Source organism: Centropristis striata, chromosome 6, assembly GCF_030273125.1.
Source record: "Centropristis striata isolate RG_2023a ecotype Rhode Island chromosome 6, C.striata_1.0, whole genome shotgun sequence".
NCBI classification, from domain to species: domain Eukaryota; kingdom Metazoa; phylum Chordata; class Actinopteri; order Perciformes; family Serranidae; genus Centropristis; species Centropristis striata.
The window spans coordinates 14,383,950-14,402,873 of record NC_081522.1 but is presented as its reverse complement, the minus strand read 5'-3'; the positions used below and the strand labels follow the sequence as shown (position 1 = coordinate 14,402,873).

The window sequence follows — 18,924 nt, the reverse complement described above, 5'->3', positions numbered from 1 at the left end:
CCTTAACTTTCCATAATGTAGTTAGCTCATTATGTCATCTGAGTATATATATATATATATATATATATATATATATATATATATATATATATATGTATATATGTATGTATATGTATGTATATGTATATATATATATATATATATATATATATATATATATATATATGGGACATAGTCACTGTGACTTTCCCCACTGGTTAGTGGACTCCTGTTTTGATGCCTCAAATTGACATTTTGTGCCACTAGATTGTTCTTTCACAGAGGGAGGGACTGACTGAGATTAATACCCACCTATACTGGCAACCTGACTGCACCTGCTACTATTCAAATTTGCTGCCAACACTGTTACAGTAGCTTCCATAAAGTAAACCAAAAACATTCACAACTATTTAATTAAAAATAACTCATGTGGAAAATGTTTTCTGAGGTAGTAAATCAAGTAAGAAGTAGGGTCATTTTCTCATCATTTGGTGTCGCCCCCTGCTGGCGAAAAGAACGAATGCAGGTTTATGGCACATGCATTAACATTATACTTTTCAGACCTGGATGTTACACCTACTTCTTTTATACAGTCTCTTTGTGCTATGCTAGTGTAGCCTCAAGCACTTTTCATTTTCATTTTCAAACGTTAGTGGTACTCCCCAAGTGTTGAAATTAAATTGTGATGTGTAAATTTAGTTACCCTTTAAATTAAAGAAATTGGTGGCTTGTTGTTGCTCTATCTAACTTGACCACATTCAGATAATAATTTGAGATTTTAGGACAAAGTCGAAGTTGCCCAATCAGATTTCAGAGCAGGGCCAAGCCCCCACCCCTGAAGTAAACGAAAATACACTGAGACTCTTTGGTAAACCTAACCTCAGGTAAAACAAACAAAACAGAGTTCTTCCTAATCTGTCCCTACTAACGTTGTTTATCTGTTTGATCAAAGTTACAGCAAGGACATTTAATACTAAGAATTACCGGAGAATCCTGTTATGTAATGTGGTCAATACCTGGAAATAAAAATATATCCATGAAAGCTTTTCTAATTTTTTGTATTGTTTGACATCATTAGATATGTGTAATGGTGTTTTTTCCCAGAAAAAAATTGGGTAACGCTTTATATTAAGGTCCTTGTAATAACCATTAATTAACAAGTAATAAGGCCCTTGTAAGTCCTTACAAGATGCTTATTAACATTATTGTGTGTTTATAAGCTTATATAAGTGTTAATAATGGCATTACAAACACCCATGACCCACCCATTATGTCTTTGCCATGCCTTTATTAATCTTATTTTGTTTGCTTATTGATATTAAAATGTACTTTATTGCTCATCTATTATAAGTTAACTATAAGTTAACTATGCTTTTTGCAACTACCGGATCTAAAGCGAGAACAATGCCTTATTACTTGTTAATTAATGGTTATTAAGGACCTTATTATAAAGCGTTACCAAAAATTGTATATACTTAAAAAATACATTTACCAGTCGAACAAAGAAGTCCTGAGTCATCCTACATCAGTCCAAACAGGCTACCTGCTGACAGTTAAAAAACTCTTGCAGGGAGGGACACCCAGACACAAACACACATGCACACAAGGCCAAGGTTCAATGCAGGGTACCCCATTAGGTGAAGGTTGGTTAAAGTGTGACTGAACACTGGTGCACTTTATGTAGGCTTACGCTGCAGGTTGAAAGCATTACCCTTCAAACTGGCAGCATATAAACAAGCAGGAGGAACGACACACCACAACACAGACTTCATCTGTCAGCCATGAGTGTCATCAACATCGTATGTGTGGCTTTAATACTTTTTACATCTTTATCTATTTCAACTTCTTTTCAGACTAATTTACTACTTCATTTTCTTTTGAAAGTACATGTTATTTATCTTTGTAAAACCTGCGTTTTCTGCACTGCCTGCTGTTACAAATGTAGGGTCCCGACCCTTCTCTGGCATATCGGCCAAATTTGGAGACAAATGGAACCAAAGAGAAGGAAGACTACAGGAACTTTGAGGTAAGTTTTCATAGTCCCTAATCAGCTGATGACAGTTCTCTTCATTGGTTTATTGTTTAATCCAGAATTTATTACAGTCATTGGAGTGTTATGCAAAGACACAAATTGTCTGATCAAGAAGTGTTTTTAAATGGATAAAACTGTGAACTCTGATTTGACAAGAAATGGTAAAAATGGTCTTGATGGCTGGACTACAGTCTGACTGACTGTATATTTTCTACTAAGGAAATCAGGAAGGAATTAAATAATAAATGTAGTATAAGCAAGTTTCTAAAAAAAAGTGCATCTCAGGAGGTTTTCTTTGATGATTTCTCCCAAGGGCAGGGATGCAGACAGTTGTCCCTTATTTTCAAAAGCGGTGCATGTTTTGTACAACCTATTTTTCCTTAATTCTTATAATAGTTTGTGGCAAAGAAATATATAAAAAGTTGTCCTTAAGATATTTGTATTCAAACATGTTATAAAAACTGAGATGCTGTAAACCTATTATTGTGTTCCATGTGTTTGTGTATTTCAGAGTGGGAGTCTAATTGACCGTGTGTTCAACACATACAAACTGATGCACACCAATCAGACACTAGACTTTGTGAAGCAAAAGGTGAGTAAATCAGGAGCACAAACAGCAAGCGCATATACCATTCAGCAACAAAAGACATTTTTATGAGGAATTGGGGAGATATTTTTCTGTCTAAAATCAATAATGCTATTTGGTGCAACTTGTTTGCACTACATTATGCTGATTTCGTGTTTTCTTTGTATTTTGCGAATTTCTGTTTTGCTCTAGATGTCAGCGTGATCCGGTCACACCAAGCAAACAAATGTTATCCATTCTGTCTGAATGCATCCACACGTCTGAAGTAAAAGCCAAAGGCAAAGAGCCAACAGATGTTCTGTCTGTTGTTTGTTTAACCTAAATTTTACTTTCCCCTAAGGTTACACATGGACACTGTCCTGTGTTATGGATGTGACCAGCTACAGAAGCTTTCTATAACACATGAACTGCAAGTTAATTGCAGACCAACTTTAAAATTCAAAAGAAATCAATATTTAAAAAAAAATGTTTAGGGGTGTTAGGGAGCTTTCCTACCAAATTTCAGAAAAAAACTCTGCATTGATGCTATTGCCATCCTGCAGCACTCTGTATGGAACAGCTGCAACCACACTCAGATGACGATGATGGACGCCATCATGTCTCTAGACCAGCTGGTGGACGAGTCTGATCCAGATGTGGATTTTCCCAACTCCTTTCACGCCTTTCAGACTGCTGAGGGCATCCGCCAAGCACACCCAGACAAAGGTATCATAGAGAGAGACAGAAATACACACATTGTACAAGTACATCCATAAACAAATATGTGTATCCCTCCTTAGACTGGTTCCAGTTGGTGGGTCTGATCCATGACGTTGGGAAGATAATGGCTCTTTGGGATGAACCTCAGGTAGGATCCATGGTCTGGTATTAAGGACAACATGAAATAATGTCACCAACTTTCCCAAATCCCAGGCAGCCCAAGAGACTAGAACTGTGGGTAACGCTTTATAATAAGGTCCTTAATAACCATTAATTAACAAGTAATAAGGCATTGTTCTCGCTTTAGATCCGGTAGTTGCAAAAAGCATAGTTAACTTATAATAGATGAGCAATAAAGTATATTTTAATATCAATAAGCAAACAAAATAAGATTAATAAAGGCATGGCAAAGACATAATGGGTCATGGGTGTTTGTAATGCCATGGGTGTTTGTAATGCCATATATTAACACTTATATAAGCTTCTGAACACACAATAATGTTAATAAGCATCTTGTAAGGACTAACAAGGGCCTTATTACTGGTTAATTAATGGTTATTACAAGGACCTTAATATAAAGCGTTACCGAACTGTGGTTACATTTCCTTATAGTTAGGACATACTGAAATCTTAAATTATCTCAGGTTGACCTGAGGCCAACAAAACAAACACAAGATTCCCCAAACTCAAAACGCAGTTACAGTTACCTGAAAGAAATCCAAAATAATTTCTTGAATTTAAAACTGTTCTCTGACTGATGTGTTGTCTGGTGTGGCCGATACATAAGCTGAAAAACTTGTCGCTCTGCCGCCATCCTGCTTTTAATGCAGTGACGCTCATTTGAACCAACCAATCACAGGCTAGAGTCGGAGGCTGAATCCATCAATGAGAGTGTTGTCACGTTATGGAGGCTAAATTACGATCACAGTTTAATAACTATATTGGTTAAATGTCTACATTCTACAGTCAAATTTACCTTTATTTTGACTTCAGAGTATTTTTTGTCTTCCCAAGACACTAATTGTTATTTCAATGACCCTTCTTCAATCAGTTTTGTTTTTTTTAGATGCATGCTCGAACTGTTTAAATAGCAAGCGTATGTTTTTAGAATTTTAAGAGTAGCGATAGAGAAAACTATCTGAAACCAGAGGCTCATCAAATGGAAAGACACAGTTTACAAAATCTATTAAAAGTAGATAATAAACCACAAGATTCGGAATCTAGCTAAATTGTTTGATGTGGGCTGGAGAAGGAAACAGAAAACAATTATACAAAAATAAAAAGCTACATGCTTTACGATATTCCCTGAACCAAACATATTTTTATTGCGATTTATGATTATTTTCCCCCATTACTTAATATTTTTTAATCAAATGCATTACTGCTACTGTTTTTTTTATTGGGATTTTGGGATCTTGGGGTGGAAGGGATATACAGTAGTTATTCTAAAGTTGTTTGATTATTTTTCCCGACAAATAACTACTGTATGGGATGAAATTTAATAGTAAAAAAATGGTTTAGCTAATTAACAATATTACAATAACCTGTGACATTTTATTTTATATTATATAAATGGAGAAATATATAATGATTTCTAATGCAAACTTTGTGTATGTGTGCTCTGCAGTGGGCCGTCGTGGGCGACACCTTCCCACTGGGCTGCAAGTTTCAAAACTCCATCGTATTCAGAGACAACACCTTCCTGGATAACCCAGATGAGAAAAATCTCAATTATAAGTTGGTGTTTTCATATACATTATCAAACTCTTTAATTTAAGGTCTACCCCTAACACTAAGGAGATGTTTTTCAAGGTTTCTACGACGTAAGTTGTAAGACCTCTGAATTTCTTTGATTTTCTTTGATTTATCTTCAATATGTGTAGTCCATCAGTTGTAATGAATAGAACAAAATAGTGCTTTGTTTTTGTATGCAGTAATCATTATAAGTGTTCTGCTTTATTAACCCTTTTTATTTCAGTACAACTATCCGCAACACCTATACTAGTTGTGTGATGTATATGGAATTAGTCCTTTTTTTCCCACCCTTCAGTACTGAATACGGGATCTATGAACCAAACTGTGGCCTCGATAAAGTCTTCGTGTCCTGGGGCCATGATGGTAAGAGATGTCATCACATTCAGCCACACACAGACATCTATTACAACCTTTAAAAGAAAGTACCTGTTTGTCTGCATCCTTGAACTCTTCACTTTTTGTCTTCAGAGTATCTCTACAGAGTCATGAAGTTCAACAACTGCTCAATCCCAGAGGAGGTCAGTAAAATATTCTATTAAATGTTTGTTAAAATTAAGTTTTGGCCAACAATTTTTTTTTGTAGCAGAGCAGAAAAGGTGCAATGATTTCCTCACCAGCAGTGTTAATGAAGCTAATCTTTCTTCAGGGATTGTACATGATTCGCTTCCATTCATTCTACCCCTGGCACTCTGGCGGGGACTACATGCACCTGTGCGATGACAAAGACCTGCGCATGATGCCCTGGGTCCAAGAGTTCAAGTGAGCATGCTCTTGTCTCACGTGTGCATTATGCTGCTCCCTGCTTTGACCTTTGACCTGAAGCTGCATCTTCCATCCTTTACAGCAAATTTGACCTGTATACAAAGACCACCGAGCTGCCCGACGTCGACAAGCTGAAGCCGTACTACCAGTCTCTGATCGACAAGTACTGTCCTGGATTACTGAAGTGGTGAAAGAGACAATAGTGAATTCAGCAGAAGCGCTATATACAGTTGAAACCAGAAGCCTCTATAAATCCACAGGTGTGTCTCCAATTAACTCAAATGTTGTCAATAAACAGAAGCTTCCAAAGACATGACAGCATCATCTGGGCTTTCCCAAATTGTTTCAAGGCATAATAATGTTAGTGTATGTAAACTTCTGACTTTGAAGAAAGTAATAAAAAATTGTCTAAAAAAATCCTTCTCTCATTATTCTGGCATTTGGCAAATAGAATTAATTTTGGTAATCCTAACGGACCTAAAACAGGAAAAGTGATTGTCTGATTTCATGTCAGACAGTGAGAAAAAAAAGCATATGTGTCTTTTTATAGAGTGTATGTAAACTTCTGGTTTCAACTGTAGATGCAGAGGGTGATTATATATGTTGAGTTACTCAGAATGATTTGTTGTGTTGTTGCTTTATAGGAACGCTGAAGCTAAATTTAGTATCTCCTGTACACACATTACTTATATTGTACTGACAATTAACTAGACTAATTAAAAAAAAAAATATATATATATATTCAGATAAAAACATTCTTATTTTATTGTGCTTTAATGTGATATAAAAACACTTTAAAAATACTAAACCATTTTATGTTTTGTTTCATTTCTAACATTTACAGAAGACACATTTGTGGGGAAAAAAAGTGCAGAGGTTTTTTTGTTCAGTATATACAGGAAGAGACCACAGTAACAGAAATAAAACACCACAACAAACACACACACATTGTGATAAGGCACAAATTAAACAGGAGACAAAGAGTAACATGAGCAACACACATTTCTCCTAATGGGCAAAACAGATGCCGCATTATAAGTTAAATTCTATATTTCTCTCTTCTTGCACTAGTTTTGATCTGCTGACTAGACTGAATGTTCAACATAAATCACAACCAGCCTTTTAAATAGTAAATATCTGGCAAGATCTGCTGAATTAAGTGATTTGTGTCTAATAAAACAATGATATTTGAAAATGTACTGCAGTAAGGTGGAGGTGAAAGAAGGCAAAAATAAACTTTGTTTTTCCATAATTGGCTGGTCAGGAATTACAAATATGCACAGGAGAACTTCTTTGGTCATTTTGGAAACATTTCATAAAGGCAGGTGGCGATAACAATCTATAATGGGATAACCTGCATCTTTTTCCAAACTTTCTTTCCTGTCTTCCTCCCCATCCTCGTCCTCATGTGCCTAGTCATCTTTGGTCTCATCAAGAGTTTCTTCCGCCTCTTCTTCCCCCTCATCCAACTCTTCTTCACCATCTTCACCATCCTCTCCATCCTCCTCCTCCTCCACCTCCTTGTCCTCTGCTCCCTGCTTTTCAACCGACTTCCCACAATGGTCTGAAGAGCTGTCGGGTACATTTTCTGTGTGATCGTTCACAGCAGCCTCATGAGTCAGTGGGGTCCTTTCGGTGCGTTTGTTCCTGTTTTGCACTCCTCTGAGCAGACAGAGGATGGTGCTACAGGTGATGAGGGTCCAGATAAGTATATGTGCGGGAACACCTCTCACCTGAGATCGCACCCATCTCACCACCTGAGCAACAGTGCCGTTGGGCGTCCGACGACTAGGCGATTTATCCTAAAGGGGAATATCATTTAATGTTCATCTTGTTTTTTTTCCAGAACATCTAACAATGGGTTTTTAAGATAAATTTACCTTGAGTCCATACTGATTGAGCATGCTCTCCAGGAAGGCGTTGCCCAGGCTCACTGTGGGATAGAATTCCTCATCATAGACCCGCCCCCACCAACGCTGTGGGTAGGAACTGCCAACACATAAAAGCCAAACAGTGAACATCCTGATGTTCTAAGGATGTGTGTATGTTAATCCCTATCTAAACCCTCATAACTAAAAATCATTTTGAAATAGTGACAAAACTGTTGAAAATTTTAATAAATCATGTTAGGTGCGGTTTATTGAGTAAAGCTTGCAGGAACTTTTGAAAGTGGCATCTTACAGCACAGGTTACATCAAATCCAAGAGTGAGAGAAAGAGAGAGCACCCACCCGTCAGCCTTTGGTTTAGTAAACCAGTATTTGTAGCGGTGGGCTCGAATGTAGGCGGGAGGCTCCTGGTGGAATGGATATTGTGATACATCTGTCTGGATCAACTCTATCACTGCAGAACATAAAACAAAGTTTTCAGAGATCGTCTTGTTCTTACAAAAAACAAACAGTTCCTTCTTCTCGTAGGTAATTTACATGGAAACAGTTTCTGCATTGTGCTCTATGGGTTGAAACACTGTGCAAGATACCTGAAAATGTAATTGTCATTAAAGTAAAGACAAAACAATAGTGTGCATTGGTGTTTGCTTTCTTTCTTAAGAGTACCACTAGGAGGAGCCAAAGAGACATTTCAAATTTCTGCATATGGTGGTTTTAAGTACAAACAGTGAGAAACAGCTGTTGAAACTGTTCCTGCCTGGGCATCAGTGTAAGGCAAAGCTACACCGATGCAATGATCCGAGGCTAGGTTTATATCTTATCACCACTCAGCCAGAAATGTCACAAAGGCCTTTTCACTAAGCTGACAATGGTTAAAAAAAAACAGAAAGGCAGCATCCTTGAAGGTTTTAACCTATGAAAAGCACGAGTTATTTAAGAGTTTGTAATCAGATGTTTTCGATAAAGCTTTGCTGTTCATCAAGGATTTATTCTGTATTCTGATATTTTGCTCACCGTGGAAGTATGCAAGGATTCAAGGTAACACTGTATGAGGAATTGATTCAGCACAGGGAAATAAAAGAGTGACAGGAAACACAGTAGCCAATTAAACTGCAGCTCTCTGTGGATGCGTACCGTCTCTTTTGCCCTGCAGCAGCCTGTAGACGAGGCTGGTGAACCATGGAGCCTGTGTATGAGTCCCGAGTGCAGCAAACCACATTTGCCAGTCCAGCCTGGGCTGGTGAGGTGTTATCACAGCAGGGGATGCACTCATGTTGCCTGGCTTATACATAAACTCAATCTCCTAAAAGAGAAAAGAAACATACTGTGAAGAATAACTGACTATCATGACTACCATGACTGACTACCATGTAGCAGGACAGTCAGTACTGCCTCCCTGGTATTATTGTACTCTCCTGTAATTTTTCTCTCACCGTCCAAGAGATTCCATCCATGCTTCCCTCTATGACGACCTCTGGCCGCCCACCAACCCCAGTCATTCTTCTAAACAAGCCGTATGAGTTGACCAGCTGGTATCGATCCACCAGCTCGTAGGCCCGACGCACTCCCGGCCACAACCTGGCATTAGAGTCATACTCCACATAGGTGTAAGGCACCTGGAACAGAAGAACATAGTCACATAAAGAGTGAAAGCAACCGGTTTTGAGGAAACATTTCTGACTGATTATGAGGTTCAACTGTACGACTCATTAGCCTTGTGATATGAAGTTCAATCATTGCTGTGATTTCAGCAGCACCCACCAGACTAACAGTGAACATAGCAGCGGTGGCGGCAGCCAGCACAGTCCACTGGAGAGTTCCACAAAACCTCTTCAGGAAACCAGAGACACACGCACACCTAGAAAAACACACCACACAGGTTATTTTTTAGAACATGCAATAAAGAATATGCAACACAATCAAGCATTCACACATCAACATGGAGAGCCTTACCTGAACATGGATGTGACCATCTCCCAGGTGAGAGAGAGGACACCAATCCAGATACAGGGGATAGTGACGGTCTTCAGAAACTGGTTAAACTGGTGATATGTGAAGGCTGCAAGGACAGAATTTTTTTTTAACAAGGCTAAAAAATGCAAAAAATTCTATAGCATAAGTTCACACACACATGCTCCTACCTGTCCTGGAGAGTATGCCATTCTTCTTTGTATCCAGCTGCAGGTCAAAACATACAACTGATCCAAAGATCACGAGAGACCAGACTGCCAGCTCCAGCAGGTAACACAGCCACGAGCACAGCTTGGAGTCTAAACAGAACAAAAAGAGAGCAAGATGAAACACTTTGTGTCCCTCTGTAGGTAGGATACAGGTGATTTTTCAAATAAACATTTTCCAATCACAATGCATTAAGTCATTTTAAAAGGTAGATGTGCATATTACAAAACATATTGTAAGTTTAACAACACTGAGCCTATAGCTGTGCAAAATGACTTAAATGTGTATCTGGATGATTACATGCATACTTAATAATTCAAGAACATCCTAAGTTTTAAAAACTTAGGAATAGTGATACAGATTCTTTAATTTTTTTTAGACTTAACAAAAGACTAGCCTGAAGTTATGTTTATCCTACCATTGTTGCTGATCTTGTCAGCTTTCCGTAGCCAGAAGTGCACATGCTGGTCGTCCAGAAGTGACAGACAGAGGGCCAAAGTCAGCAGGTTGAAGAAATTGTAGTTGCCAGTCAAAACGATGAGCACTTGAAGCAACACCTACAAAAGTAAAATAAAACAATTCATTCTGCTGCACAAAACCAAGCAGCTACAACCATGATTCCGAGGTTGGGCGGCTGTTTAAAACGTAAATAAAAAGAGAATGCATTGAATCTTGAATGAGTTCACTTCCAGCTCTCTTCTTAAGCTAAAGTTGACAGGCTTTGTAACCGATTCAACATATTAAATCAGCCAAACACATATAGACTGTATAAGAAAACACACCGCAAAAACAACATTTGACTGCTGTGTCAGGGCCAAAAAGCTAAATGCTTTCCATGCAATTTTTTGCTATTATATTTGCCAATTATAGATTTTAGAGTTTTAGAGTTTCTAAATTTCTACCCACCTGCAGGTAAAAAGCCCCGAGCCTGAGTCTGCGCAGTGGGCTGAAGAAAAGCAGGGGCGCAGCAATCTCTATAACGAAGGTCCCCACCACACTCAGCTTCTGCCACCACACGGGCAACTGGTGGGCATACCAGGCCAGCGGGGTGGGGATACACTGAGTCTCATAATGATACGTCAGAGCTGTTGAACACACAGTGAAAATGAAATTTAATCAACTGAAAAATTAAAAATGGTGGAAAGTCAAATTGTAGCTCACCTTAGGGGTGTACACCCTCAACACACACACACTACAATACACTTTAAGGTGCCAAGAGCATCATTTACTCCTACATACCTGTGAGGCCCCACCATGTAGGACAACGAGACGTCAGTTTCACCACACCAGAGGCAAACATGAGTCTGAAGAGCAGCCAGCGGATGAGCCAGAAGGTCACGCGATCATGCTCTCTGACCCCTCGGGACCCTCTGATTAATGTCAGGGGAGCAACAAGGATACAGAGGAAACCTGTCTCCAGAAGCAAGTTGTCCCTGGGCAGCAACAAATAGAAAGACCAACAAGAAAGAATTACGTTTAGAGGAGGAGTTATAAATAAGAGTAAGAAAGAGTGGACAAGGGAGTCAGTTTTCATTCTCATCTGTTGATGTCTACTGCTTCGTTGCAAAGCAGCAGACAAACATTACTAAGATGTTACAAACAGTTGACTAAAGATGACATAAACCTATCAGAAAACCGTCACAACTATCTTGGGATTCTTTAACCCGTTGCTATTCGACCATAGATGAAGAAAATGGGATACCATTTGGTCTCTAACTAAAAAGATTTCAATTTGCACTCGGACAAGAGCAACACAACTTATGATTTTACACAGATTACCGGTACTTATATCCCGTCACCGCAGACATTTCTTCAACCTTGCTCTCTCCCCTCTGTGTCTCAAATGTAAAACTGAAGTGGGAACCTTAACTCATCATTTCTGGTCTTGTCATAAACTTCAAAGATATTGCGCTGAAATAATAAGTGAAATGGAGAGAACTTTTCATATTAACATAGAAATTGACCCCATTTCCCTGATTCTAGGTCTTCCAAGTGACTATTTGAAAACAGCAGTCAACAAAAGATTGTACAATATTCTAACGTTTGCAGCTAGGAAAAATATCCTTTTGCAATGGGTCAGTGACAAGGTTCATTCTGACTGTGCTTGGCGCAAAATCATTTTTGATCTGATCCCTTTAGAATATCTTACCAACGTCATACATCACAGTGTAGATCAGTTCTACAGAGTGTGGTGCCCATTTTTGGACTATATCGGACCTGGCCTTTCCTCCACTCTATAAAAAGGTCTGATGTGCACCTGAATGACATTTGTGTAATGTAAGGCTGATCCACCACCTTGTGTATAATGCCATATGTTCATCTTTTATGTAAGAGCTGTCATGTTTTGTGTTTGTTTTGTTGTTTGTCTAGTTTTGTAGACAATTTTGCTTTGCTGAATGGAAACAAAAACTGCAATAAAAACAATGAAGAAAAAAAATGCTAGCAGAACACCATTGTGTTAATTACATTAAATAAATAAATATAAAGAACCATAAGTCATCACTCACCATTGGAAGTAGAGGAAAACCTGGCCCACCTGAAATGAAAAATGAAAACATTGGTCACTGGGAAAAGGGACACCATGACAGTACTTTCTTTACAGCAACCTGTCGATGCTCACCTGGTACATGGACAGGTACAAGGCCCAAAGGCAGAAAAACACCACACTGTCCCGCAGAGCCTCCACCAGTGTGGCGGCCAGGCTCAGTGCAGCACCGATAAGACACAGAAGCTCCATAGCGGTGTGCGTGTCAATGCCAAGCTGAGGTCCAAGCCACAGCAGGGTGGGAGAGGACAGCAGCTGATCCCACAGAGACTTACCGCTGTATCGCAGCTGCCAACGAGCAGGCAGCAGCCCGTCATTACCGTAGAGTCCTGGAAAGAGATAAACATGGGAAGCAACAACATAAATAGCATGTGATTCACATCAAACCATTGGTGATTATTTGTTCATGAGGGCTGGGCAATTAATCAAATTATACAACTATGATTTTGGCTCCCAACGATTGTAAAAAAACAAGATAATTGAGATCAAATGATTATTGTGCTGCCTTTTATTTTGTCTTGTGTTCTGAATCCAGTGCCCATTTTTTACTAAGTTACTGTCTAAAATATGTTGAATAGCTTAGCAAAATGTTTAGTTATTTTCAGTAGGTTATGGAAGTGCACTAACATTAGCACCTAGATAATCTCATTTCTTTTTCATCTAATTTATATATACACACATTTGCACTTGTTTTTCAGTTGAATTATATTAAAGGTTCAGGAAAATCCAGTTAACACATTTTTTTTAAGTTCAATAAATGCACGATGTTTCAAAAGTTAGTAATAGAATATAATATAATCATGATCATGACTTTTACCATAATCCAGCAGCCATACTGTATGAAAGCAACATGCATTTGTTATGATAAATAATTTGCATTTATTCCAGGTTATGTTTGTTTAATTCTTCACCTGCTTGTATCTTCTAGTCTAATCTTCTAGCAGGCTACTGATTCTTATTTTCTAGAATCAGTAGCCTACCATAGATCATCAACAGGATCACCAGAACAGCTAGAAATGCTTGTAGTAAAGCAGCCTCATACAAAGAAAAATTCCAGACATACATGTTAAATGTAATTAAATCTAAAATGAAACATATTTTAGACAAGAGTATTGTCCATAGCTTCATTTGATCACGTTATAATAGCATTTCATTTAATAACTAGGACTGCGCGCAGTACTGAACGGGCCCTCGCAGTAGACGCGTGTCGGGGCATGCTGCCGTCAGGGTTTGTGCGTTACAGGGGCCAGTCTATACCACCCCTATGAATTTCATTGACTTAAGTCTTATGGTCTGGCCACAGTGGCATTTTTTAAATTAAAAGCCGCCAGAGCGCCACCTAGGGGCTGATCAATAAAACTTTCAAGGGTTATCCTCAGGAGGGCATTGACAATAAGTATACCAAGTTTGGTGTTAATCTGACCAACCGATTTGGAGATATAAAATACTTCAATTTAAAGAGCACCACCTAGTGGTCATCGCCCAAAATTTGGCAGCGAGCCTCAGGGGCTCATGGGGAAGTAGTAACCTGAGTTTCATGTCATTCAGACACACCAATGTGGAGATATGCAACACTTTGTGTTTTGTGTTGATAATAGCGCCACCTGCAGGAAGTTGTTATTTAATAACTTGAGTATTCTTTGGGTAATCAAAATTCTTTTAATAACTTTTTGTCATGAGGGTCCATAGATGCTGTGTGCAAAGTTTGGTGCAAAACGATGAAATTGCCTCGGAGGAGTTCGAAAAAGTAGGTTTGCGACATTTTGTGAATTTGCGAAAAAAAACTCCAGGCGAAAATGGGAGTGGCCTATATCACGAGATTCAGCACAACTCAGTGAACGCGTGGATATAAGTTTTTTGAATGTGCGATAAAGTATGTGGAAGTTATTAGCCTAAACGCGCTTTACTTTATTATAGCGCCACCTAGTGGTGGAAATTCAGGATGACAATAGATTATAACATTTTTCGCCAGGTGTGACTTATATTTAAAGTTTCATGAGTTTTGGGGTATGTTCAGGCAGTGAAATATGCAATCATTTGGGGCTAAGAATAAAAATAACTAGGACTGCGCGCAGTACTGAACGGGCCCTCGCAGTACACGCGTGTCGGGGCATGCTGCCGTCAGGGTTTGTGCGTTACAGGGACCAGTCTATACCACCCCTATGAATTTCATTGCCTTAAGTCTTATTGTGTGGGCACAGTGGCACTCATTAAATTAAACTGCCGCCAGAGCGCCACCTAGGGGCCGGTCAATGAAATCTTCAAGGGTTTTCCTCAGGGGGACATTGACAATGAGTATACCAAGTTTGGTGTTAATCTGACCAACCTACTTGGAGATATAAAATACTTCAATTTAAAGAGCGCCACCTAGTGGTCATCGCCCAAAATTTTGCAGAGAGCCTCAGGGGCTCATGGGGAAGTAGTTACCTGAGTTTCATGTCATTCAGACACACCAATGTGGAGATATGCAACACTTTGTGTTTTGTCTTGATAATAGCGCCACCTGCAGGAAGTTGTTATTTAATAACTTGAGTATTCTTTGGGTAATCAAAATTCTTTTAATAACTTCTTGTCATGAGGGTCCATAGATGCTGTGTGCAAAGTTTGGTGCAAAACAATGAAATTGCCTAGGAGGAGTTCGAAAAAGTAGGTTTGCGACATTTCGCGAATTTGCGAAAAAAAAACGGTAGGCGAAAATGGGAGTGGCCTATATCACGAGATTCAGCACGACTCAGTGAACGCGTGGATATAAGTTTTTTGAATGTGCGATAAAGTATGTGGGAGTTATTAGCCAAAACGCACTTTCCTTTATTGTAGCGCCACCTAGTGGTGAAAATTCAGGATGACAATAGATTATAAAAATTTTCGCCAGGTATGACTTATATTTAAAGTTTCGTGAGTTTTGGGGTATGTTCAGGCATTGAAAAATGGGATCATTTGGGGGGAAGAAAAATAAAAATAAAAAGAATAATCATTAGAAATACAATAGGGACCTCGCAGGTCGTTGCCTGCTCGGGCCCTAATAAAGAATCATTCGAAATACAATAGGGACCTCGCAGGTCGTTGCCTGCTCGGGCCCTAATAAAAAATCTGTTAAAATGCTGAAAATACATTTTTGGAATGCCTTTCAAATAATTGGGAATGCACTGTGGAAAACCATGCACTGGACATTTTGGCACTTATTTTGTTAAACCAAATATATTTCCTTCCTTTCTGGACCTTTGCTGGACTACTAAAATAAAGCAACAGACACCGGTCCTTAACCCTCTGGGGTCTGAGCCTATTTGCCATTTATATACCACATAATATTTACTATACCCATGTTTGGTATTTGTTTTTCCCTCAGCACAACTTTTCAATTCAATTTTTCTTTTTTCTTTTTTTTAACCCACTTTAACCCACTTTATTAACATATTGAGCCCAAAAGTACACAAAAATCATGAAATCTGAAATAAAATACTATTTATGACAATAAAACCACAAATATGCTCAGTGAACTGTTTCGTACCTGAAACATGTAAAACATATATAAAAAGGTAAAAACATATAAAAAGGTAAAATTCAAATATAATAAAAATATAAACAAAAAATACCATAAAAACATGTCTATTTATAAGAACAGTGTTAGATGATTAGACCCCTTTATTCCATTTTTACCGAATGCCACGCCTGCCTTGTCCCATCCTACTTGTACACTTGAATAAATATTTTTGTACTATCAAATTAAAACGACCATATCTTTGGTTTTATATGACCTCAGAATGTCAATTAAAAAACTGGAGAAAGTTTCAAGTCTGTAATTTGGAGTGAAGTTGACAGTAACGCTCCACCTGACCTCGTTTTTTGTTACGACGCTTTGAAAAAAGCCACGTTATCTGATCACACCGGCGTTATCATAGACTAACTCGCCAAAACAGGGGGGTTTGTGCTTACTGTAGTACAATGCACTACTATTGTGTGTGCATCTCTACAACAAGTTAGGTCTCTCTCGGCAGCTGTTAGCTCGTAAAGTTACCCTGGAGTGGGTATACTTTTCTGACAGCAGTCTAGAAACTTTCTCAGCACAGGAAGACGGAGCGCTAAGTTCCCTGCTAACAAGCTAACACATACCAGTGGAATTAAATTCAGAGAGCTAGCCTCCACACCACACAGGCAGCAGAGTTGTGCGTCTCACCTGGTATCTGCACGTAGAGTGACACAAAAGCAGCCAGATAGATGACCGCCATGCTCCAGAGGAACATGCGCCGAGTCACGGTGATTTCCCCCATGTCTGGGTCGAGCTGCTGGACGGGACAGCCGCTGCTTTCACTGACGAGTTGCCGCCGTGGTCTGCTCCTGTATCAGGACGGGAAGCGGGGAGCGGGATTTAATCTAGCCCGGGGACACGTAGCGAGGAGCGGGTGATGAGCAGTTCACCCGAACGGTCGCAAGATGACGCTGCAGTTCCTCTGAACGCAATGCTGCATTCACGTAGCATCAGATAAAACACGTCGTCACCCTGTTAAAATAATCGCCTAACTCATTTTTTCAAATGTTGCAGGAAACACAAAAAACTTCACCAAAAGTGTAACATATGACATTTATTGATCATTTCACTCAAAAAGTATGTAACAAAGGATAGCTATTGGCATAGTAATAACACTGTGTGTAAATTATGTAACTTAAGAGAAATAAATGACTTAGGCATACTCCTCCTAGGCAATTTCATCATTTTGCACCAAACTTTGCACACAGCATCTATGGACCCTCATAACAAAAAGTTATTAAAATCATTTTGATAACCCAAAGAATACTCAAGTTATTAAATAACAACTGCCTGCAGCTGGCGCTATTTTAAACAAAACACGAAGTGTTGCATATCTCAATACTGGTGTGTCTGAATGACATGAAACTCAAGATTCTACTTCCCCAATGATTACCCATTTTTATAAATTAAACCACTTAAAAGTTTATTAGGTAGTTAAAATGAGCGGAGTGGAGTCATTTCACAGTGTGGTATTAGTACTTTTACTGAAGTAAAGGATCTGAACACTTCTTCCACCACTTCTTTACTTTTTTTTTTTTAACTTTTATTTACATTTATTTTTTTTATTTTTTTATTTTTTAAATTTATTTTTATTTTATTTTATTTATTATTATTATTATTTTTTTTATTATTTTATTTTTTTTATTATTATTTTTTTATTATTATTTTTTCTGCGTTTCTGCGCATGCGTGGCCTTTTCCGGCTTCTGCGCATGCGCAGCTTTTTCGCTTCTGCGCATGTGCGTTTTTTTTCGCTTCTGCGCATGCGCGGCCTTTTGCGCTTCTGCGCTGCTTTTTTCACTTCTGCGCATGCGCTGCTTTTTTCGTTTCTGCGCATGGGCTGCTTTTTTCACTTCTGCGCATGCGCTGCTTTTTCACTTCTGCGCATGCGCGGCTTTTTTCGTTTCTGCGCATGCGCGGCTTTTGCGCTTCTGTGCATGCGCGGCTTTTTCGTTTCTGCACATGTGCGACTTTTTTCGCTTCTGAGGCTGCGGTCGAATAGTCAAAAAAATCAGCTCCTAAGTCCTTTCCTAACCACTTTTCCTTAACCTCAATGGAAAACGTCACGAGGTCAAGGACAGATGAGAAGGAGAATTCATGAGGAGCTAGGAGAAGACGATCGCGGTGTTTAGAGAATCCGACTGCACTTACACTTAGTCTATGTCATCACGCGACGGCGAATGTTGATGACGTCGTTTCTTCTCGTGACCGGTCGGCCTTATATGCTGCTACCGCAAGGAATTGTGGGACGGCATTACCTCCTTTCCTTTCGTAAAGGATGGTCCGGTGTATCCTATGCTAAAGGAGATACTAAAGGAAGCATTGAAGCTTTGACTATTCGAATAGTCAAATTTGCTTAGGAACCTTCCTAACTGAGTGAAATGACCCGGAAGTATTATCGTAGCCACCATGATAAGAGCTGTTCGAATTCTCTAACTGTTAAGGAAAGGAGCTTCAATGCTTCCTTTAGTATCTCCTTTAGCATAGGATACACCGGACCATCCTTTACGAAAGGAAAGGAGGTAAGGCCGACCGGTCACGAGAAGAAAAGACATCATCAACATTCGCCGTCGCGTGATGACGTAGACTAAGTGTAAGTGCAGTCGGATTCTCTAAACACCGCGATCGTCTTCTCCTAACTCCTCATGAATTCTCCTTCTCATCTGTCCTTGACCTCGTGACGTTTTCCATTGAGGTTAAGGAAAAGTGGTTAGGAAAGGACTTAGGAGCTGATTTTTTTGACTATTCGACCGTACCCTGATTCTCATTGGTCAGATGAGACGCGCATGCGCACAACCGCAAAAAGCCGCGCATGCGCAGAAGCGAAAAAAAGCACATGCGCAGAAGCGCCGGGAAAGCCGCGCATGCGCAGAAGCGCAGGAAAAAAATAATAAAAATAATAAAATAATAATAATAAAAAAAAGTTTACATTTTTTAAAAAAAATTAATAAATTAAAAAAGAAAAAGAAAAAAAA

At 39.0% G+C, this 18,924-nt stretch overlaps 2 protein-coding genes across 2 annotated transcripts; one reads left to right on the top strand and one right to left on the bottom strand.

Moving 5' to 3' along the window:
• The first annotated feature begins 1,643 nt into the window (after window positions 1-1,643).
• Window positions 1,644-6,525, top strand: miox (myo-inositol oxygenase). Its single transcript, XM_059336012.1, has 10 exons — window positions 1,644-1,778; window positions 1,925-2,005; window positions 2,523-2,603; window positions 3,140-3,302; window positions 3,377-3,444; window positions 4,924-5,033; window positions 5,347-5,414; window positions 5,520-5,569; window positions 5,698-5,810; window positions 5,896-6,525. Exons 1-10 carry the CDS (start codon window positions 1,761-1,763, stop codon window positions 6,002-6,004), a joined length of 861 nt encoding a protein of 286 aa, XP_059191995.1. The 5' UTR covers window positions 1,644-1,760; the 3' UTR covers window positions 6,005-6,525.
• A 43-nt stretch (window positions 6,526-6,568) lies between these two features.
• On the bottom strand, window positions 6,569-16,781 carry lmf2a (lipase maturation factor 2a). Its single transcript, XM_059336011.1, has 14 exons — window positions 16,599-16,781; window positions 12,500-12,753; window positions 12,387-12,415; window positions 11,119-11,312; window positions 10,786-10,964; window positions 10,298-10,436; window positions 9,843-9,971; window positions 9,655-9,760; window positions 9,463-9,559; window positions 9,135-9,317; window positions 8,836-9,004; window positions 8,044-8,155; window positions 7,694-7,802; window positions 6,569-7,615 (listed from the first exon to the last, which is right to left on the bottom strand). Exons 1-14 carry the CDS (start codon window positions 16,690-16,692, stop codon window positions 7,226-7,228), a joined length of 2,184 nt encoding a protein of 727 aa, XP_059191994.1. The 5' UTR covers window positions 16,693-16,781; the 3' UTR covers window positions 6,569-7,225.
• Window positions 16,782-18,924: the final 2,143 nt, after the last annotated feature.